The following is a 23,714-nucleotide window of genomic DNA, read 5'->3' on the forward strand; positions in this document are numbered from 1 at the left end:
CTATACAAATTGTATCCTCCCAAGTGAGTACACTTCAATTGAGAGTTATCAAATGGGTATTTGAGCAAGTGAACACTGAGTTGGTGGCTGGAATTCCTGAAACAGGGCCTCTTGCCCTTAACAGTCAGGTCACTCCCTCTGCATTTAGGTTTGAGTATACGTTTACATGTTGAGCTATACCATGAGTCCTGGGATTTTTTTTGTTGATATTGTAAGACTTACAGGCATCAATTCAACATATGGCATGTGATGGATCTTGGTAGCTGTGATGTTGGGTTCAACAGTACACATTGACAGTGTTAGCATCTCAGATAAGTTGATTAAGTACATGCTCAAGACAGTGTGGCAAAAGCTGAACTATGAGCATGCAGAACATTGCAGTTTTGCGACAATTTTTGTGTCGTAACTTACCAGACTTCACTCCCTCAGGACCTTCTCCTCCCAGGGAATAGTATTAATGGGGCACTGGGAGGGCCACGGCCAGTCTTGTTGGCCTCCAGCTGCAGCCTTGAGACCAGAGAACGAACCTTGTCCCTCAGGTCATTCCACATCTTCCTAATGTTCTCCTTTGTGCGCAGGGTGGTGCCTACAGCATTCACTCTGTTGACTCCTTTGCCACAGTTCCATTTTCCTGCTGAGAGGAGTATGCTGGACTTGGGCTCCAAACAATTGTGGCTGTATTTTTATGATTTCATACACCATGCCACTCAACTCATCTTCTCAAAAACTGGGATTTTTTTAATTTGACTTGGTGGCAACTAAAGGTGGTGACAGGGAGTTGAATAACGGGGGAAGTGCAATAGTGAGTGGATGGATAAGTGTGTGCAGGGTCTTAAATGGGATGGTCTAATCTGTGGAGAAATGAGAAAATTATTATCTGTCTTCTTCGTGGTCCAGTGGAAATGCAAAGGATTGTGGTATGTGAAGGAATGTGTTTTATAGTGTGATTTGCAGGTGTGTCCACTGAGTCTGTGTGGGTCAGATATATAGTTTTTGATGTCGTCCAATGGGTACTTTTTTGTTGCATTGCTGAGCGTGTACTGTGGCAGTCTGCCAGCATTGCCTTGCCGCCACAAGGGGACCGCTGCGGCAACTGTGTGTTTGTAATAGGCTCTGTAGTTGGCCCTGGTGGCACTGAAGGTTAGACCTCCTAGATAGCAGACCGCTGCGCTGCTGGCAGTCTGCCTTTTTTCTTGGTGGGGGTGGTTCTGCCTGGATACATCATAGCATGGCGTGCTAGAGATTGCTGGCACAGTTGTCTTTTTCAGACTATCAACATGGGTTGTCTGGCAGTCCAGCCATCAAACTTGTAATCCGATCCTTCGTCTTTTTGATTTTGCCTCTTAGTCTGTATAGTATTATTACTAAAAGCCTTCATGGCAATGGCTGTATGCATTTAAATGAGATTTACTGCATCTGAACCGTGCCATTTTTGTATTGTACTTATAACATTTTTATAATAAACCTTCATAAATGTTCTACTTCCCACCTACAATCCACTTATTGAGCCAGTCATTTCATACTCATTTGTAGTTTGATATGTTGTTTTGTACCTTAATCTTAGGGTCACATAAGATTTTAGGGGTGCAACTTGCCCACACTAGTGTGCATTTTCATCTGCCTTGCATAGTGCACTCTGCCAAGATAAGGCTCCCTCTTTTTCCACAATACCCTTATGCTTTTATTAGAGGCACTTTCTTCTTGGTTTGAATGCTACTTTGCAACAAATTTTGCTTCTTTTGGCTTTGATTGTCTACAAATCGGTAAACATCTGAAGACTTAATTACTTTCTCTGTGATTGTATTGCCCAGTCTGTTATACCGACGTGCACAAACACTCACAAGAGATCTCTGGGTTGAAATATTATATAAAAAGTATTCCTGTATAAACTAACAACTCAGTACTTCCAGGCTGACTCTCATAATTGATAACCGTTTTGCAGTTATGCAACCCATATTTATGTCCAGCTGCATTTTGAGCTCAAAGTTTCTACATTGAAGATATGATTGAGTTGCTAGTGTGTCATCTATATTCCACTATTATGATGTGTATTGTTTAGCACTTTTAAGGGTTTGTGCTGATTTCACTAGAGCTGATGTATAAGCTCTTGTATTCCAACATATATTAAATTGATCTGTAGGTTAGCCTTGGTAGCTGCTACACATGCATTCCATATCTATTGCTCTGCATGCCTGTCATACAGTGGGCACTTAGTTTGAGCATGCAGTTTGAAGCAGCCAGTTTTTTAAAATTCTGAGATTTGTCTACAGTAGTCACATGTTGGAGTCCAGCGAGGTTACTGTAATTATTCTAGGCTTCAACTAGTCCATGAAGTCACAAAAAGCCTATTTTACTATATGCACAAGTATTCCCTCTTCACTATGGGCCTCTCTGGATAATGGAGTCTGTTTAGCAGGATCTGGTTTCCCCTCTGCATTCCCAATGTCACTCCACAGCATTGTTGCCCCTAGTTGTGGAGCCCAAAAATGTTCAGTCCTCACCTGCAAGAGGTATCAAAGCTGCAAAGGGAGAACTCTGCACTAACATGGGCCATTACCATGGAGTTCTCATTTCTTATTTATTCCAAATGTATCTATGTGAATTTCCATGAAGCAGAGATTTACCCATTCTGGTGTGACATCATTAGCTGTTTGCTAGATTCATGTAAGTAACACATAGAGAGCTGTTTTAGATCAGTCCTATTCTGCATAGTGTTACATGTGCTGTATAGGGAACAAAAGACCCTGGTTCAATCCCCGCCTCTTCCTTTTTTTTCAAATTCCCCCTCACAGTGCAGAGTGAGCAACCAAAGTGCTAATCCATATAAAAAAGTCCATGTATTCCATATGGTATTTTATTTGTAGTATTTGTGGTCTTGAGAATCACAATGTTGCTTTGGTTACAATGATTATAGTCGTCACAATATCGCCTAGGTACAACAAGGTGGTCGTTTGGATTACAGCAGTGTAACCAACACTTGTTTAGTCTGTTTTTTTCATTTTAAATATGGTGGTGGTTGTATTACAGATTTATGATATCAAAATCTTGCGATGACTATAATCATTGTGATCAAGGCAGCATTGTGATTCTCAAGACCACGAATACTACGAATAAAAGAACACTATGGAATTCATGGACTTTTTTATATGCATTAACACTTTGGTTGCTCAGGGAGCTTTCTGCAATTGTAATTAGAAGCCTTGTGCTTTACATGCAAAGATTTAAGCTGTCCCCTTCTGCAATATTGAGTATGCAAGGGTTTGAGCCTTTCAGTACCTGGCCACTTGTTTGTTAACATTCCCTCTCACAGTGTATTTTTTTTAACTTAGTTTTAGGCAGGTTTGTTTTCTTTGAATCTGATATAATATTCAGATATCCGAGAAAGGAAACTTCTGAGCTTGATTGCTAAACTAAATAAATTGTATCTCAGTTATGTAGGAAATTGTGTGTCAGATCATCCAGATAAGCGTCCTGGGTGCTGCTGACTGTCTAGGGAGGGCTTGTGAAGGAGATGGCATGGTGGGAAATCCAACTGTATGAGGGGATGAACTGTAAATGTTTGAAGGTTGTAAAAAGTCCAGGTGCCAGTGATTGATCTTCATGCATGTGGAGGATACACTGCCACACTGTGTTGTTTAAGCTACGCTGTAAAAAGGTGCCTAAAGCAAAGATCCATATTGCTCTACATTAAAATAGAAAGTGTGGAAATAAGTGAATGTCATAGTGAATGCCATCGTTTTACTTGAGTGGTAGTTCATTTTGTAGAACTTATGTAGAAAATAGTTTGTTATATTGAGATAGGGCACCCTAGATGTTGCTGAACTAGGGAGGGACAGTGAGTGGGGTTAACTTGGCAGGGGGCGTGCCAGTGTGTGATGGGATGGACTGATTTGAAAACTAATGACTAGTAGGCCCGGGTGAAATTTGAATTACACCAACTTAATAGCCCTAACAAGATTTGTGCACAATTGCCAAGATTACACCACATTATGTAATTTCTGGCAGAAATTGTTACACAAGCTGTACCGTTCAGGTAATTTTTAAATTCTGGCGACATCTCAGTTAGATTTTTTTTTTGTTTACCCAAGCAGACCACTGTGGTAATTTTATTAGCACAAAACTACAAATTCGAATGCAAGCTGGAGTATTTTGAATCAAAGCAAGCGGAAATCAACTTGAAATTACATTTTCAAGGTGAATTTTTACCCGAACAGGCTGTTCAGGCAATGTTTTCAGTGTGAGATGCATTTTGCATAATTATGTGAACTTTTGCATAATTACGCTACACAAATTACAAGAGTTTCGCACACCCCTAAATAACTGGAAATCTGTGGAAAGGCATTGTCATTGTCAAGTAGCAGAGCAGGTGATAAAGGACATTTTAACCAGTCTTTTCAATTGCACACAACTGATGCTGAACTTTGGCACTAATTCGTGAAGAATTTTGGTTAATCAATGTTTACCTGTAGGTCACATAACAATTTCAATCCTCTGTGAGACACATTAATCGATATTTCTGAATCCTTTATTATATTTCAGCTAAAGGGATGTATTTCTTGCCGAGAAGTATGGATCACTATCCTTTGCATAAATATAAGGTCAATGTCTCTGCAGTAGGAAGCAATATAGGTAGGGTAGAATAGTGTGGCCAGACTAAACAGTGAAAATTTGTGGTTGCTAAATTATAATTAGATGGCCTTCAGTTGAAATCTCAAACCCATTGATATGTTTGAACTTAAATGAATTTAATAAACACAGTTCTTGACAAAGACCTCTGAGAAACATATTTTACTATAGATATATGCAATATCATAATCCACACACACAATCACTGAGTGAATAATTTTTAATTTGGTAGAATCTAAGCTGTGGGGGTACACTGAGCAACATATGCCTCTCCACTTCACCTATTGAGGAAACATCTCATAGAGAGGCAAGTGGCAAGAAAAAGTATCACAGGCTATTTAATGGGAAGGCTGTAGGATTTGAAATATACGCACTAGGTCTAGGGCTTCTCTTTGCACCAACACATCAGTGGATCAGGTTTTGAAAAAAGTGTTTCATTTACACTAAATCTGGGTGGGTCTTATATTAACAGAAGCAGTCAATAAATAGAATCATTTTCCTAGCAGCGAACTGCTACCAAATACGTTACTCTGCATATATGTTCTTATGCTTGTGAATAGAGATGTTGTTTGAGTTTTACATCTACATTTTTAAATAATTAACACATTTGAAGACTAATCCCCTATTTTAATGTTTTGACATTAACCCGCTACACTGGGGCGAGTTATTGCAAATTAATATTTATATGGCACACACTTTCTCCTTAGTATGGCATTGCAGTACCTTTTGGGTAGTCTAAAGTATGACTTTTTGTGGTATTATAATGCACATTAATGAGCACTGATTATCATACAAAGTTGCAGTCTCAGTGAACACTGACACACCCGTTTTCTTTCTTCAATTTATCATCACCCTTTAAATAATTTACTCACTCTCACATTGCCATGTCATTCTCAGTTTCAAAATCCTGCACATTATAGATGTAAATATCCTCTAGATCCCAATCATAAATGTTTTTCAGTTCCCTGCTTAGACCGTGTTACGATTTGAGCCATACAGTCCATGCAAATTCAGGATTGCTCACTCATTCCTCCCATGACCCTTTTCCATACACTCTTTTTTGGGCAGTAATTTTTCCATCCCGCAATCTGTCCTTTGGTATGCATTTGTGAGTTAGTTTTAAAGCTCTACCATAGGAAACATTGCTATAAAATAATTTGGGTATATGGCAGTGCTCCAACACATTTAAGACAGCACTACCTTGAAGATAATGCAGTATTAAAGCCAGACTCGTTAGATGTGTCAATGCATGTTTTCCATTCATCTCTAATTTGCCTGACTGAATTGAGGTAGGGGTGTGCAGGAGAGGTGTGATAGATGGATGCTATGTGGAGTAACAGGCTTACATACACAGTGTGAAAATATGATGAACCTGATCTTAAATTCAAATTTAAGAATGCTTAGAAGACACATATATTTAATGTTGGGTGCTATAACAGTAATGCACATTTGTAAATGTAAACATTGTCACAGATCTTGCATCTAGTTGAATGTTCTCCATAGCTTGATAGCAAATTAATAGAATGCCCGAGTACAAGACATAATACAGTCTTACATGTTTTACCCTAAAGCTGGTAGCCATCAGAGTTTTCATGGTTTGTTTCGTTATGAGTGCAATAGATGAGAGGAATATTGAATGCGTATAATTTATTCTCTTCCATTAGGGTAAACCACACTTAAATGAGAGGCCAGTTGCTAAAAAAGGAGAAAAAACATGGTGTGATGTGGGGATTTTTAAAACCAACACCGCACTTGTGAACCAGTTTTATTTGCTCCCAGAAGGACATCTGAACATATCCAAAAAGGTAATGTCAAATTATATAATTGCTTTTGGTAAGTGATATTGATCAATATCCGCTGCTGTAACAGTTGAAGGGAATGTGGTTAGGAAGAGAGGACTGATTCCAACTCCCCATTTACATTGCTTGAGGAGAATCAGTTTGAGGTTCATATGAAAAATGTACAGAAGACTGTTGAACACATACTTCAAAGCTGGCACTACCCACTTCAAAGATAGCCTGCCTCATTTGTATTTTACTGTTTGTGGTTCATTAGCAAACGTGTAGGAGTAGGTAAGGGTGTGGGTGGGAAGTTGAAGAGCGAAGAAGCATAACCATTACACTGAAGAGTACATGTTCCCAAAGGGTGACTTGCCTTTGAAGTATTATAGGTCCTTTGAACAGGTACAACATTTTGTCATGCGCCCTATGAAAACTACACAGTATCTGGTGTCAACCTATAAATGCGTGCCTTCCAAACTTTTTAGACCTATGATCCAATTTTTAGAATGACAAATTTTTGCAACCCACCTAGCTTTAATGGGCAAGCATGCTTTCAAAATGCTATGAATTATCACAATAACATACTCTTTGCAATTTCTTTGCCATCCTCTATAACAGCAGTTGTTTGTAAATGTCACAAGTGACCACACCATTTGATATGTCTTTATCTGACTGAAGCCAAAATATTTATCTGCCCATAAAAGCGACAGATGGTGAACTGCACTGTATGCATGTGTGTGTGTGCGTGTGTGTGAGTATATTCACTGAAAAAACAAAGGTTACAGGGACGTTATAGTTGGGCTCACATTTTAAACATACGAAACCATAGAAATTCACCAGTTATAGTTAGTTATCTTAAGTATCTATAAGTCGTGCCCTAAGATAACTAGAACTCGTGCCCTCACCATGCAGTTTTTTCATCAATATTACAGTGATATGGAGAGGACGCGAGTTACTTGAGACAACGCGAACTATAACTAACTGGTGAAAATAAACTCCAGTCCCCATGTTAAAAGAATACGCAGCGATTTGTCACAATACATAGTCTGACTTTTGTCTATAATGTACAGCAAATGTGACAAGATAAATACAAAACATATTATTTATTGCTCTTTCATGACCCACCAGAAATGTAAAACAAAAAAACTCTCAGAGTGGGTGCATCGGACATTGTGCACTCAGAGCTGCATTGGAACCACACAGTTCTCTGCCTTTTGAGGATTGCTAGTTATGACAGATGGTCGTCCATTGTCTCTGCTGCCCTGCCAGGATCTAAATGGTCCCTAAAGACACAATTGTCAGTATTTTCTTTTTTTTTTTCAACTACTAAAGTGCCTCTTGTTGTAAATACAACCGGAAGTCTTTCAGTTCCCTGAAGTCACCTGCCCCTATTTGATTTCAGATAGAAAAGGTACCTTGTCTATCTTTTACAATATAAGTAAACCAAAGTTAAGATTTTCTGTGCAGTTAAAAATGTATCTGGAAACTGTGTATGTGCTTTTCTAAATAAATGCCATTTGAAAAGCACAGATATTATCCTTGTCTCCAGTCAGTTATTGTAATGCATTGCAGAGGCAGCAGGGGGGTCCTCCCCTTACTGAATTGTAATGGTGAAGAGAATGGCCATTCACAATGGGGCTGCTTCAGGTGACTTTTTTGGTTGAAAATAGAAATATGATTTTTTTAAGCGTATCTTATTGCATTTACGTTCTGATTGAAAGAAAGCCTTCCATGGTAAATTAATCCACATAAATAATATAGAACAACAGCAGTCAAGGAAATGAGATACAGCCAAAAACATTTCTACATAATCTGTAATTAGTTGAACATAGTCCATGTGAAATGACCAGATGTTAAATATAGGAAAAACATGGAAGAATAATGAAAAAGAAAGTCAAACCGTAAACCCACAGGGGCGACGGTGCATCAGAAATGCAAGCTATGCGTCGATTCCTTACTCACAAGTGAGGCCGTGCATTAATTCTTTACTTGCACCGGAGGCCGTTCATCAATTCTTTTCTCACAAGGGAGGCCGTGCGTCGATTCTGTTTGCACAGCCTCTGGCCCGTGCGCGATGTTGAAGACTTTGACGCCCAGATCCGTGCATGGGAATTTCCGGTGCGCTGTGCGGAGAGTCTGCAGTGAGAACAGCCGCTGCGTTGTTTCTCCAGCTGCGACACATGCACCTCGTCACATTTTCAGCTGCAGGACAGGCCATGCATCGATTTTTCTGACACACACAGCTGTGCATGGACTTTTCCCCGCAGGTTACCAGCTTTCACGTCTAATGGCCTAGGGACTGGATTTCGCACCACTTAGCAAGTCACGACTCCCAGCAGAAGAGCCCAGGCACTGGCAGATGAAGTCTTTGATGTCCATGGGACTTCAGAACAGAGGGCAAACCCAGTCTAAGCTCTTGGAGAAACTTCACAAGCAGGATTTCAAAAAGCAAAGTCCAGTTCTTTCCCTCTTCAGGCAGAGTCGTAGGTCCTCCTCAAGCATCAAGCTCTTGTCCTTCGCAGAGGTTCCTCTTGATCCAGAAGCAATCTAAAAGTCTGGGGTTTTCAGTCCACTACTTATACTCATTTCTGCCTTTGAAATAGGCAAACTTCAAGGGAAAGTCTCTGTTGCTTACAAGATCCTATCGTCCCACGTCTGGCTCCAGGTGCACCCCAGAGGGTCGGAGATTGCATTGTGTTAGGACAGGCACAGCCCTTTCAGGTGCTGGTATCAGCTGCTCCCTCCCCATTCTAGCCCAGGAGCCTCATAAGGATATGCAGGACACTCCTCAGCTCATTTCTGTCACTCTCTAGAGGGAATTCACAAACAGCCCAACTTTCAGTCTGACCCAGACTTGGATTCCACAGGCAGGCAGAGGAACAGAATGGTTAAGCAAGAAAATGCTCACTTTTTAAAAGTGGCATTTTCAAACAGACAATCTAAAAATCAACTTTACCAAAAGATGTATTTTTTTAAATTGTGAGTTCAGAGACCCCAAATTCCAGATCGCTATCTGCTCCCAATGGGAAACTGCTCTTAAAAGATATTTAAAGGCAGTCCCGATGTTAACCTATGAGAGAGAGAGGTCTTGCAATAGTGAAAACTGAATTTGCAGTATTTCATTATCAGGACATGTAAAACGCATCAGTACATGTCCTGTCTTTTAAATACACTGCACCCTGCCCATGGGGCTACCTAGAGTCTACCTTAGGGGTGACTTACATGTAGAAAAAGGGAAGATTTAAGCCTGGCAAGTGGGTACACTTGCCAGGTCGAATTGGCAGTGCAAGACTGCACACATAGACACTGTAGTGGCAGGTCTGAGACATGTTTACAGGGCTACTCATGGGTGGCACAATCAGTGCTGCAGGCCCCCTAGTAGCATTTGATTTACAGGCCCTGGATACCTCTAGTGCACTTGACTAGGGACTTACTAGTAAACCAAATATGCCAATCATGGATTGACCAATCACCAATACAATTGAGACAGAGAGCATATGCACTTTAGCACTGGTTAGCAATGGTAAAGTACACAGACTCCTAAAACCAACAAAAACTGGTCAGAACAAATAGGAGGAAAGAGGCAAAAAGTTTGGGGATGACCCTGCAAAAAGGGCCAGGTCCAACAGAGATCATCCCAGAGCATGGCTATTGGTTGTTTATGGGGGACGTGGTACTCTTCCCTGCACAATCCATAAAAAACATAGCTTTCATCTATACCCCCGCGCAGGACCTCCTCTGGGTTCCATGGCCAACAGGAGCGCAAGACCTTCAAATTGTACTAGAGTCTTGACATTTTTAGGCTGAGGATAGAGGCCTAATAGTTCCACCGCATTTCAGTGGGTGAGCCCTGTAATCCCTGAAAGGGCATCCTCTGTATCTCTCCAGTAAGATAACGGTGAACGGCAGATCCATAACATATGCAGAAGATCTTCGGTATCAACCTTACATCTAGGACAACTGGGTGATGCTGCGGGGAATGCTCAGTGGATCTTCAGCGGTGTCAAATATGCCCTGTGTAAGAATGGAAATTTTATAAATTCAAACAAAGAATTGCAGAAGACAACACTGGTATATCCAAGTAGGAGGTGTCAGTCCTAATCGTGTAAGGCACAATGTGATAAAAATGATTAGTTGATTTTTGTGTCACGGTTCTCCTGAAGCCCAAGTTTTTTTATATTTGGTGGAAAACTCAAATCTTCAAACAGTGGCTGCCTGGAAACTCTGAGAGCCGTTCCTGGGTGATAACTTATGAAAAAGCACAATGATGAAAGGATAGCTGCAGAGTCAAACCCTCAAATATAATTCTATCCTTCTGTGTACATTTATTTTATTTTGTGTGGTTTTGCTAATTCTACTGTTAATAATTGTTATATCATATGTGCTATGTTCAATATTTTTCAAATGCTTAATTGACTGTAAAATATTTGTCTCCAAGTAGTGCAGTCTGATGTATTTTAGCCTTTATGAAAGAAAAGAGTAAACTGGTTCGTGGTGATTTCAAGTTGTTCTACTTCGCTTTGTGTAGGTGGGCAGTGCAGACGCTGCAGACTATAGTGTACTGAAGAAGCAGGATCTTCTTCCTGGAAGTATATACCGCTTTAGAGTGGCTGCCATCAATGGGTGTGGGATTGGCCCTTTTAGTAAGATCAGTGAATTCAAAACATGCATTCCTGGTTTTCCTGGTGCACCTTCAGCTGTTAAAATTACCAAGGTAAAGTTTTTTTCTTTCTTTTTGTTTGTTTATTATTATTATTATTATTATTATTATTATTATTAAATGCCCTCTTGACAATTCCAAAAAAGTATTTTTTATGCAAAAATATTATTTATATATTAATGCCTGTTGCTTCATTTTTGGTGTGCCATGGTTTGTGATCTTCATGGGTTTCTTCTTTTTTTCACTCTCTTGCATAATAATTTCAAATGTCTTATTATATATTGTAATTGATTTGGTGTATTTGGAGAAAGCTACCCTACGTCTGTGGGGAAGCAGAGCTTTTTTCATAGTACATTATCTATGTTCTGATGTGTGCTTGTTGAAGAAGTATGGCCCAAAGCAGTGTGCAGTATAAGAGCAGGGTGCAGATTGAAGATGCATGCATGGAGTTACACGAGCACAGGGAGCTGAAAGTGGAAGGAAAGAGATGGCTACACTCAAACGGAGTGGGAGCATTGGAAAAAGATTGAGCTTTTTCTTCTTTCCTAAGGGATAAGGGTGTGTGGTGAGGCGATCTACATTGAAGGAGCAATTCATTTCAGATGATGAAGGCATTGCAGCAGATAGCATAGATCAATCAATCAATCAATGGATTTATATAGCACAGCTAATCACCCGGGAGGGGGAAATGGAGATGGCTATCCAGCAGCTGGGGGCACGAGGGTCTCAGTTGAACAGCCAGGTTTTCAGTGCCCTTTGGAATTCCAGAAGAGAGGAGGCGGTCCGTAGCTGCAGAGGGAGGTGGTTCCATGTCTTGGCTGTGAGGTAGGAGAAGGAAGGTCCTCCATTTCTGCTGTGATGAATGCAGGGATATGTGGGTGGGGGACGCGATGTGTAGATGTCTGGAAGGATGGTAGAAGCTGAGGCGTGGGTCCCTAGCTGTGTAGTGCATTGTATGCGTGGACACCACAAATAATGTCTTTGGTTTTGGAAATGAATGGTGGTAGGGAGGATCTTTTGAGTTCTTCCAGTGAGGAAGGAGGTGATCCATTTGAGTGCAACTCCTTGTATTCCGATATAGTGTAGTCTTGTGATCAGAATGCGGTACGATATGGTGTTGAAAGCCACTAGGTGGTCGAGGAGAATTAGTGCATCTATTTCTCCCCTGTCAAGGAGGGCTTGGATGCCATTGGTTGCGGCTATCAGAGCAGTCTTAGTTCTGTGGTTGCTACATAATCCAGACTGAGAAGTGTCAAGGAGGTAGTTCTGTTCCAGATGGTGCATGAGCTGCCTATGGATGGCCTTGTAACAGGGCTCGAAAAATCATAAAAATGTTACTAGACCTGCAGGTCGGGTAACTTAAATAATCTACTCGACCTAACTGTAATGTACTTGACCAATAAACGGGTCTCAAATTGTGTGATCCTAGGTAAATAGTTTACAGAGTCACCTTTTTCTTAATTAACACATATGATTGCACCTTCAAATATGTAAGCTCAGCATTTCTGCAGTAAAAAAAAAAGCTCTTTTGTTTAAGTAGACTAAAGTTTGCTGCATGTATCACACAAATCTAGCCCATATACCCATGAGGTCTAGCCCATATAAACCTAGGACTTCTTTTAGTTTACCAACAACATTGCCATCGGGGCAGGAGTGTTTCTCAGTTTGTTTAAACACTCAGTTTTATAAATATAATACTAAACAATATGGTAACATATTGTCATCTAGACAGTAACTTTCCAAGAAATGTCCAAAAACCTCTCCACTAACTTGCATCTATACTGATAAAACTATATAGTGTATTAACAATCTATGAAAATTGGGTTTCAGAAAACATATCCTTTGCACAACAACATGTAAAGTATTCTGATTTGTTTTCATCTTATTAAAAAAAAAATTAATCACACAGAAATATAAAAAAGGGCTTTCACAACTACTGAAATACATTTTGAAATGTTTGCACAGTTGACTTAGTCATTTAAATGTTGTATGTTAGGAAAAACCTGACACCCTATATCCTTTTATTTTACATTCTAAGCAGCAGGTCAGACAGTTCACCTTACAAAGTCCTAGAACTCTGCAGTCAGAAGGAAAATTAATTGTAAGAAAAACTGACTTTTGACCTCAGCCTGTGAACACAGAGCAAATGTGACATAAGAACAAGATTTATAGGCTTCTTTTATTGCCCCTCCACTTTTCAACTGAAGAGAACACCTGTTCAGTGTCAACTCGCCAGAAGGGAAGAGTAAGTATTAAAAATAGCTCGATCTGATCAAATAAAACCCGCCAATGAGAGTGGTCGAGTGGATTTTTCGAGCCCTGTGTAACTGACGCAGAACATTTTAGGCACTGAGCGTCAGACAGATAAACCACCATTATGTTGATATTGAGTAGCAAGCTGCTCTCTGCTGCTCCTTGGTGAAATTCTCAGAGTATGTACTGTGGATAATTTAGTAGTATCCATTCTTGTGGGTAGCTCACTCCTGGTCATCTGTGGACACCGGCGCATATACCATAGTTAGTGGAAGATTGTGCCCACAAAGGGAACTATCCTTAGCTGCTGTGTGCTTCTTGTGCCCGTATTGATTATGCATTAAACTGCATGATACAGACTTACCCAAAATTGGTAAGTATGCCTGTAGATGCATGAGTGTCTTTTCACGCGCTTTTTTCCTTCACTTATGTATAGGCCCATGCTACACACTTACAGTCTCTACCCTAAAAGCACAACACCTAAGCAGTTCATTCTTCGGTGTGACTTCAGTCGCACACTTTCTGTACAGCCATACGCTAGCATTAAGTGTTAAGCGTCCTGTCTCATTCTTTTTAGGTAAACTTTGCATGTACACACAGATATGAAGCACAGCAGAAGCACAACTCTGGCCTTCATGCACAACAGCAAACGCTGTCCGCCTAGGCCACATTACGAACGCACTCTCTTCTGTCCATAGTACTCGGATAGAACAGTATGCAACCCATCTGCAAATTCACTTTGGTAGTTGTAGGAAGCTGGCCTGGTGTGTGGTGGTACTTACACCTTGTACCAGGTCCAGGTATCCCCTATTATTGTAGTGTAGGCAGTGTCTAAAAGCCAGGCTCTCTAGAGGTAGCTGTGCATGAGCAGCTAAGGCTTATCTAGGAGCCATGCAAAGCTATTGCAATACCGCTGTAGTCACACAGCACTTACACACATGAAAGAAAACACTAAGGACCTCATTACGGCCTTGGTGGAGGGGATTACTGCATCCCAAACGTGACGGGTATCCCGCCTGCCGTATTACAAGTTCCATTGTATTACATGAAGTTTGTAGAACGGCGGATTGGTTGTCTGTCACTTTTGGGACGGAGTAATCCCCTCAGCTAGAGTCGTAATCGGGCCCTATGTGTTACAAAAATAAAGGTACTCTATTTTAGTGACACAATTATCAAAAAGTACTAGAGGCAACCCTCCATTAGGAGGTAAGTAACACGGTGGATATGTACACTAGTAATCAGAAATAGGCATAAATAACAATAGAAAACAGTGCAAATAGCAATAGACAATGGTTACCCTAGGCGGAGCCCAACCATATACTAAAAAATGGACTGCAAATGCAGGACCCCACCTAGGTAAGTCGAATATGTACGGGGGAGCTGGAGGAACTAGGGAACCCCAAAAGTAAGCACCACAGTGCCCCTGAGCAACCAGAAAGAAAGGTTACTAGATTTTCCCCAAACCAGCCAAAAGGACTAAAAAGACGATAATGCAACACCCAGACTAGACTGCAAGAAACCAGTGTTGGATTCCTGAAGAGGAAGACCTGTGGAAGAAGGGGACGAAGCCCAGAAGTCGCAGGAGTGTCCGATGGTGGCAGGTGCCACTACCCACCCTTCTGTGGTTGCAGGAGTTAGTTGGCGGTAGGATGAAGATGGTCAGCCCTGGAGCCAGAGAAGAGTTCCTGGAGGATTGCAGTCGGCATCCCACGCTGGATGGAAGATTGCAATTGGTCAGTGGCGTGGAAAGGCCACCAACAAGCCTTGGCAAAGGCAGAAGTCACAGGGAAGCAAAAGTGGAGCTGCTGGGTACCAGCAAGGTCCAGGATGACGCAACCCCTCGGGGGGGGGAGTTCTGAGGGGACCCTCAGCAAGGCAGAGAGTCCACAGAATAAAACTCAGCCCCCACAGGAGACCCACTGGACGAGGAACCAGGAGCCACAGAGGAGCCCACGCAGCACAACTGGAGAAGGGTCCCACGCCGCAGGAGAAGCACGCAGAGGGTTTTGCATTGCAGGAATGAGTGCTGGGGGCTGGGGTTACACGGAGCCTGAAGATCCCTTGGAGGAGATGCCAACAAGCCTTGGTAGCTGCAAGAGACGCTGTGCACTGGGTTACTGTCCTGTGTGGGAAGGCAAGGGCTTACCTCCACCAAAGTTGACAGCTGGCAGGGAGGACCAAGAGGACTGCTCCAGACCACCACCTGTGAAGCAGGATCCACGCAGCTCAGGATGAGAGGAGATCCACGCAGCCGATCGTCGTTGCAGTTTGTGTGTATGGATGCAGGGGGGTAACTCCTTCACTCCAAGGGAGATTCCTTCTTCTTTCTCATGTATACTGAAGACTTGCCGCCCTCAGAGGATGCATAGCCAGGGAAATGTTGCAGCAGGTGGAATAGCCATGGAAGCAATGTCACAAGCACCGTCTTCATCATGGATGCAGATTGTTGGTTCCTGGAGGGTCCAGTCGCAGTTCCAGTGGCCAGAAGTCAAAGCAGAGGTTGCAGAGAAGTCCTGCTGGAATCTTGCTAGCCGAATCTGAGGACCCACCCCAAGGAAGTCCCTAAATAGCCCTGAAAGGGGGATTTGGTCACCTGACCATCTATCAGAAGGGGGGCTCTGATGGCACCTGCCTGACCTGGCCACTCAGATGCTCCCAGAGGCCTCTGCCCACTTTGGATTCAAGATGGCAGAATCCGGGGACCCTCTGGAGGAGCTCTGAGCACCACCCCTGGGGTGGTGATGGACAGGAGAGTGGTCACTCCCCTTTCCATTGTCCTGTTTTGTGCCAGAGCAGGGATTGGGAGTCCCTGAACCGGTGTAGACTGGTTTCTGCACAAAGGGCACCAAATGTGTCCTTCACAGCATACCAGTGGCTTGGGGAGGCTACCCCTCTCAAGCCATGTAATACCAATTTCCAAAGGGGAGAGGGTGTTACCCCCTCTCCCAAAGGAAATCCTTTGTTCTACCTTCCTGTGCTTGAGCTGATCAAACAGCAGGAGGGCAGAAACCTGTCTCAGGGTTGGCAGCAACTTGGGCTGCCCAGAAAACCCAAGAAGGCTGGTAGGAGCAATGCTGGGAGTCTTCTAAGGAGCCCCCATAGTACATGGAATCATACTTCCAATACTTGCAATAGTATTTGGGGTATGATTCCGACATGTTTGATACCAAACATGCCTAGGTTCAGAGTTATTATTATGTAGCTGGACATATCGGTACTGACCTAAGTCCAGTACACACATAAAAAGGCGTCCCCGCTCTCAAGAAGTCCAGGAAAATTGGACTGAAGTTTGTGGAGGCACCTTTGCTAGTGCCCTCACACACAGGTACTTGCACCGTGCCCTCTGGGCTAGGGGGGGCTACTATAGGGATGACACAGTGACCTGGTGCAGTGGCCTGTAGTGGAAAGGTGCTTGCACCTTTTCATGCTGGCCGCAATGGCAGGCCTGCAGTCACATTTTACATGGGTTCCCTCTGGGTGGCATAATACATGCTGCAGCCCATGGGGATCCCCTGGTGCCCCAATGCCTTGGGTACCATATACTAGGGACTTACAAGGGGTTACCAGTATGCCACATGTGGGGTGTGTGTTGTTTAAGCAACCACAGTTATAGGGAGAGAGCATAATCACTGGGGTCCTGGTTAGCAGAATCCCAGTGAACACAGTTCAACACACTGACAAGAGGCAGAAAATGGGAGTAACCATGGCAGGAAAGAGGGTACTTTCCTATAGTAGTTCATCTGGGGTGTAACACGTTATAAACACTGCTACAATATTCTATAACCATACTGTAGGAAGTTGGCTCTGTATGTGCTATTTCAAAGTAAGGAATAGCATGCACAGAGTCCAAGGGTTCCCCTTAGAGGTAAGATAGTGGCAAAAAGAGATAATACTAATGCTCTATTTTGTGGTAGTGTGGTCCAGCAGTAGGCTTATCCAAGGAGTAGTGTTAAGCATTTGTTGTACATACACACAGGCAATAAATGAGGAACACACACTCAGAGACAAATCCAGCCAATAGGTTTTGTTATAGAACATTATCTTTTCTTAGTTTATTTTAAGAACCATAGGTTCAAATTCTACATGTAATATCTCATTTGAAAGGTATTGCAGGTAAGTACTTTAGGAACTTTGGATAATTACAATAGCATTTATACTTTTTACATAAAACACATTTAGCTGTTTTAAAAGTGGACACAGTGCAATTTTCACAGTTCCTGGGGGAGGTAAGGTATTGTTAGTTTTAGCAGGTAAGTAAATTACCTACAGGGTTCAGTTTTGGGTCCAAGGTAGCCCACCGTTGGGGGTTCAGAGCAACCCCAAAGTCACCACACCAGCAGCTCAGGGCCGGTCAGGTGCAGAGGTCAAAGAGGTGCCCAAAACACATAGGCTTCAATGGAGAGAAGGGGGTGCCCCGGTTCCAGTCTGCCAGCAGGTAAGTACCCGCGTCTTCGGAGGGCAGACCAGGGGGGTTTTGTAGGGCACCGGGGGGGACACAAGTCCACACAGAAAGTACACCCTCAGCAGCGCGGGGGCGGCCGGGTGCAGTGTGCAAACAAGCGTCGGGTTCTCTGTAGATTTCAATGGGAGACCAAGGGGTCTCTTCAGCGATGCAGGCAGGCAAGGGGGGGGTTCCTCGGGGTAGCCATCACCTGGGCAAGGGAGAGGGCCTCCTGGGGGTCACTCCTGCACAGGAATTCCGTTCCTTCAGGTGCTGGGGGCTGCGGGTGCAGGGTCTTTTCCAGCCGTCGGGAAATGGAGTTCAGGCAGTCGCGGTCAGGGGGAGCCTCGGGATTCCCTCTGCAGGCGTCGCTGTGGGGGCTCAGGGGGGACAACTTTGGTTACTCACAGTCTTGGAGTCGCCGGAGGGTCCTCCCTGAGGTGTTGGTTCTCCACCAGTCGAGTCGGGGTCGCCGGGTGCAGTGTTGCAAGTCTCACGCTTCTTGCGGGGATTTGCAGGGGTCTTTAAATCTGCTCCTCTGTAACAAAGTTGCAGTTCTTTTGGAGCAGTGCCGCTGTCCTCGGGAGTTTCTTGTCTTTCTTGAAGCAGGGCAGTCCTCAGAGGATTCAGAGGTCGCTGGTCCCTTGGAAAGCGTCGCTGGAGCAGGTTTCTTTGGAAGGCAGGAGACAGGCCGGTAAGTCTGGGGCCAAAGCAGTTGGTGTCTTCTGTTCTTCCTCTGCAGGGGTTTTTCAGCTCAGCAGTCCTCTTCTTCTTGTAGTTTCAGGAATCTAAATTCTTAGGTTCAGGGGAGCCCTTAAAAACTAAATTTAAGGGCGTGTTTAGGTCTGGGGGGTTAGTAGCCAATGGCTACTAGCCCTGAGGGTGGGTATACCCTCTTTGTGCCTCCTCCCAAGGGGAGGGGGTCACATTCCTATCCCTATTGGGGGAATCCTCCTTCTACAAGATGGAGGATTTCTAAAAGTCAGAGTCACCTCAGCTCAGGACACCTTAGGGGCTGTCCTGACTGGTCGGTGACTCCTCCTTGTTTTTCTCATTATCTCTCCTGGACTTGCCGCCAAAAGTGGGGGCTGTGTCCAGGAGGCGGGCATCTCCACTAGCTGGAGTGCCCTGGGGCATTGTAACACGAAGCTTGAGCCTTTGAAGCTCACTGCTAGGTGTTACAGTTCCTGCAGGGGGGAGGTGTGAAGCACCTCCACCCAGAGCAGGCTTTGTTTCTGTCCTCAGAGAGCACAAAGGCTCTCACCGCATGAGGTCAGAAACTCGTCTCTCAGCAGCAGGCTGGCACAGACCAGTCAGTCCTGCACTGAACAATTGGGTAAAATACAGGGGGCATCTCTAAGATGCACTCTGTGTGCATTTTTTAATAAATCCAACACTGGCATCAGTGTGGGTTTATTATTCTGAGAAGTTTGATACTAAACTTCCCAGTATTCAGTGTAGCCATTATGGAGCTGTGGAGTTCGTTTTTGGCAGACTCCCAGACCATATACTCTTATGGCTACCCTGCACTTACAATGTCTAAGGTTTTGCTTAGACACTGTAGGGGCATAGTGCTCATGCACTGGTGCCCTCACCTATGGTATAGTGCACCCTGCCTTAGGGCTGTAAGGCCTACTAGAGGGGTGACTTATCTATACTGCATAGGCAGTGTGAGGTTGGCATGGCACCGTGAGGGGAGTGCCATGTCGACTTACTCGTTTTGTTCTCATCAGCACACACAAGCTGGCAAGCAGTGTGTCTGTGCTGAGTGAGGGGTCCCCAGGGTGGCATAAGATATGCTGCAGCCCTTAGAGACCTTCCCTGGCATCAGGGCCCTTGGTACCAGGGGTACCAGTTACAAGGGACTTACCTGGATGCCAGGGTGTGCCAATTGTGGAATCAAAGTACATTTTAGGTGAAAGAACACTGGTGCTGGGGCCTGGTTAGCAGGGTCCCAGCACACTTCTCAGTCAAGTCAGCATCAGTATCAGGCAAAAAGTGGGGGGTAACTGCAACAGGGAGCCATTTCTTTACACAAGCCCCCCCCAGCCCACAGGCCAGGAGACTCAGCCAAAGCTGGGAGAGTCTTCCTAGTCTGTCAGGCGAGGAAGAGTAGAGGAAATAGGCTGGTTTGTTGCAGGGCCTACTCTGCCTTACATCCTCCTGTCCAGGTCATTCCCTCTGGGGAACTGACCCCCTTCCACAGTGATAGGACCTAATCTGAACTGCCTCTTGTCGGTGCTTTTAATGTCTTCACCCATTCTCTCTATTTTGGGGTTAGAGGTATCCACCTCTGCTAATCTTATCTTAGCCAGGGTCACCCCTAGCTTACCCAAAGAAGTTACCCAGAGCTGGAGTAACCCCACCATGACCAACAGGGTCAGGGGGCCTAACTTGCTATTTGGCATGGGGTCTGACCACCATGCCAAGGATAGTGCAGCCATAAAGGCTAACACCCAGCAGAGGCCACTGACAGCTGTCAGTGCCCAGAACCACACCTTTAGCTCTTCACCTACAAGGGAAGGGGCTAAGTTACAGGCTTCTTTGGGTTCAGGGTGCCTGTCTGCTGTATTAGAGTGGGGGGTTACCACATCTTGCAGTAAACACCCTTCTTCCACTCTTTCTTCTGTTAGCTGAGGGGCCACCCACTCAGACTTAACAGTTGCCTGACTAGCCAGGACTTCTTGTGGGTCAGGTTGGACTTTATCAGAGCCACTTTTGGAGTTCTCCCCTACTGGTGCAGAATCTCCTTGGCTTGCTGGAACCTTGGCTAAAGGTTGTCCACCTTTCCTACTCTGTTTCCTTTTCTTTTTCTTCTGGGGCCTACTTGCATTTACTGCAGAGGCAGGCACTCCAGAATCCTTGGGAGAGGACTGGCACTGGACCAGTTCCTCTCTTGGGCTCTGACTAACCTCTGGGTAGTCATTTCCAAGGAGACAATCAAGGGGGAGGTCTGTACTGACTACCACCCTTCTCCAGCTAAAAGTCCCACCCACTTCTATGGGCACAAAAGCCACAGGCCTATCAGTGACCCTGTCTGGGCTAACTCTTACTCTGGCCATCTCACCTGGGATGTACTGGTTTGAGAACACCAGCCTGTCATGCACAATAGTGTGACTGGCACAAGTGTCTCTCAGGGCAGTGGCTGGGATTCCATTCACCAGTAGGTGGTGGAAGTGTCTACTTCCCTCTGGAATCTCCAACTCACCTGTGGGGCCCTTTTTCCAGTTGAAGGCTATGAAGACCTCCTCATCTGAGGAGTCATCTCCAATGGCTACACTGGTTACCCCTGGGGTTTTGCTAGGGGGTTTGTTTTTGGGACAAGAAGTGTCCTTGCTGTGGTGCTCTGTCTGTCTACAGTTATGGCACCATGCCTTAGTGGCATCCCAGTTCTTACCCTGGTACCCACCTTTGTTTTGGGTTGTGTCTCGGGGCCCACCCACCTGTTCTGGTTTTTGGGGGCCTACAGAGGACTCTTTTTCTTTGTTTCTAGTGTCACCCACTTTCTCCTGGGGAGGCTTTGTAACCCCTTTCTTTTGGTCACCCCCAGTGGAAGTTTTGGTTACCCTAGTCTTGACCCAGTGGTCTGCCTTCTTTCCCAATTCTTGGGGAGAAATTGGACCTAGGTCTACCAGATACTGATGCAACTTTTCATTGAAGCAGTTACTTAAAATGTGTTCTTTCATAAACAAATTATAACGCCCAACATAGTCATGCACTTCATTTCCAGTTACCCAACCATCCAGTGTTTTCACTGAGTAGTCAACATAATCAACCCAGGTCTGGCTCGAGGATTTTTGAGCCCCCCTGAATCTAATTCTATACTCCTCAGTGGAGAATCCAAAGCCCTCAATCAGGGTTCCCTTCATGAGGTCATAAGATTCTGCATCTTTTCCAGAGAGTGTGAGGAGTCTATCCCTACACTTTCCAGTGAACATTTCCCACAGGAGAGCACCCCAGTGAGATCTGTTTACTTTTCTGGTTACACAAGCCCTCTCAAAAGCTGTGAACCATTTGGTGATGTCATCACCATCTTCATATTTTGTTACAATCCCTTTGGGGATTTTCAACATGTCAGGAGAATCTCTGACCCTATTTATGTTGCTGCCACCATTGATGGGTCCTAGGCCCATCTCTTGTCTTTCCCTTTCTATGGCTAGGATCTGTCTTTCCAAAGCCAATCTTTTGGCCATCCTGGCTAACTGGATGTCCTCTTCACTGGAGTTATCCTCAGTGATTTCAGAGGTGCTGGTCCCTCCTGTGAGGGAGCCAGCATCTCTGACTATTATTGTTGGAGTCAGGGCTTGAGAAGCCCTGTTCTCCCTAGATAGGACTGGTGGGGGGGAATCACCCTCCAAGTCACTATCATCATCCTCTGTGTTGCCATCCACAGAGGGGTTGGCCTTTTTAAACTCTGCCAACAGCTCCTGGAGCTGTAGTTTGGAAGGTCTGGGGCCCATTGTTATTTTCTTTAATTTACAGAGTGACCTTAGCTCCCTCATCTTAAGATGGAGGTAAGGGGTGGTGTCGAGTTCCACCACATTCACATCTGTACTAGACATTATGCTTCTAAAAGTTGGAATACTTTTTTAAGAATCTAAAACTAGTTCTAGAATCTAATTCAAACTTTTACCAAACTTTTAAACTCTAAAAGGAAATGCTAACCGGGACTAACACAAGGCCCTAGCAGGACTTTTAAGAATTTAGAAAAAAATTCAAATTGCAAAAATCAATTTCTAATGACAATTTTTGGAATTTGTCGTGTGATCAGGTTTTGGCTGAGTAGTCCAGCAAATGCAAAGTCTTGTACCCCACCGCTGATCCACCAATGTAGGAAGTTGGCTCTGTATGTGCTATTTCAAAGTAAGGAATAGCATGCACAGAGTCCAAGGGTTCCCCTTAGAGGTAAGATAGTGGCAAAAAGAGATAATACTAATGCTCTATTTTGTGGTAGTGTGGTCGAGCAGTAGGCTTATCCAAGGAGTAGTGTTAAGCATTTGTTGTACATACACACAGGCAATAAATGAGGAACACACACTCAGAGACAAATCCAGCCAATAGGTTTTGTTATAGAAAATTATCTTTTCTTAGTTTATTTTAAGAACCATAGGTTCAAATTCTACATGTAATATCTCATTTGAAAGGTATTGCAGGTAAGTACTTTAGGAACTTTGGATAATTACAATAGCATTTATACTTTTTACATAAAACACATTTAGCTGTTTTAAAAGTGGACACAGTGCAATTTTCACAGTTCCTGGGGGAGGTAAGGTATTGTTAGTTTTAGCAGGTAAGTAAATTACCTACAGGGTTCAGTTTTGGGTCCAAGGTAGCCCACCATTGGGGGTTCAGAGCAACCCCAAAGTCACCACACCAGCAGCTCAGGGCCGGTCAGGTGCAGAGGTCAAAGAGGTGCCCAAAACACATAGGCTTCAATGGAGAGAAGGGGGTGCCCCGGTTCCAGTCTGCCAGCAGGTAAGTACCCGCGTCTTCGGAGGGCAGACCAGGGGGGTTTTGTAGGGCACCGGGGGGGACACAAGTCCACACAGAAAGTACACCCTCAGCAGCGCGGGGGCGGCCGGGTGCAGTGTGCAAACAAGCGTCGGGTTCTCTGTAGATTTCAATGGGAGACCAAGGGGTCTCTTCAGCGATGCAGGCAGGCAAGGGGGGGGTTCCTCGGGGTAGCCATCACCTGGGCAAGGGAGAGGGCCTCCTGGGGGTCACTCCTGCACAGGAATTCCGTTCCTTCAGGTGCTGGGGGCTGCGGGTGCAGGGTCTTTTCCAGCCGTCGGGAAATGGAGTTCAGGCAGTCACGGTCAGGGGGAGCCTCGGGATTCCCTCTGCAGGCGTCGCTGTGGGGGCTCAGGGGGGACAACTTTGGTTACTCACAGTCTTGGAGTCGCCGGAGGGTCCTCCCTGAGGTGTTGGTTCTCCACCAGTCGAGTCGGGGTCG

The 23,714-nt window shown here is 44.4% G+C and overlaps 1 protein-coding gene across 2 annotated transcripts in view; it reads left to right on the forward strand.

Annotated features, from left to right (window-relative positions):
* HCFC2 (host cell factor C2) overlaps positions 1–23,714 on the forward strand; it is a 218,503-nt gene that overhangs the window by 109,267 nt on the left and 85,522 nt on the right. For both annotated transcript variants that reach the window (XM_069228999.1, XM_069229000.1), the window contains exons 10-11: positions 6,291–6,431; positions 10,936–11,121. In XM_069228999.1, coding sequence (XP_069085100.1) covers positions 6,291–6,431; positions 10,936–11,121 — 327 coding nt within the window. The remainder of the gene's footprint in view (positions 1–6,290; positions 6,432–10,935; positions 11,122–23,714) is intronic.

The sequence above is a fragment of the Pleurodeles waltl genome, chromosome 4_1 (genome assembly GCF_031143425.1).
Source record: "Pleurodeles waltl isolate 20211129_DDA chromosome 4_1, aPleWal1.hap1.20221129, whole genome shotgun sequence".
NCBI classification, from domain to species: domain Eukaryota; kingdom Metazoa; phylum Chordata; class Amphibia; order Caudata; family Salamandridae; genus Pleurodeles; species Pleurodeles waltl.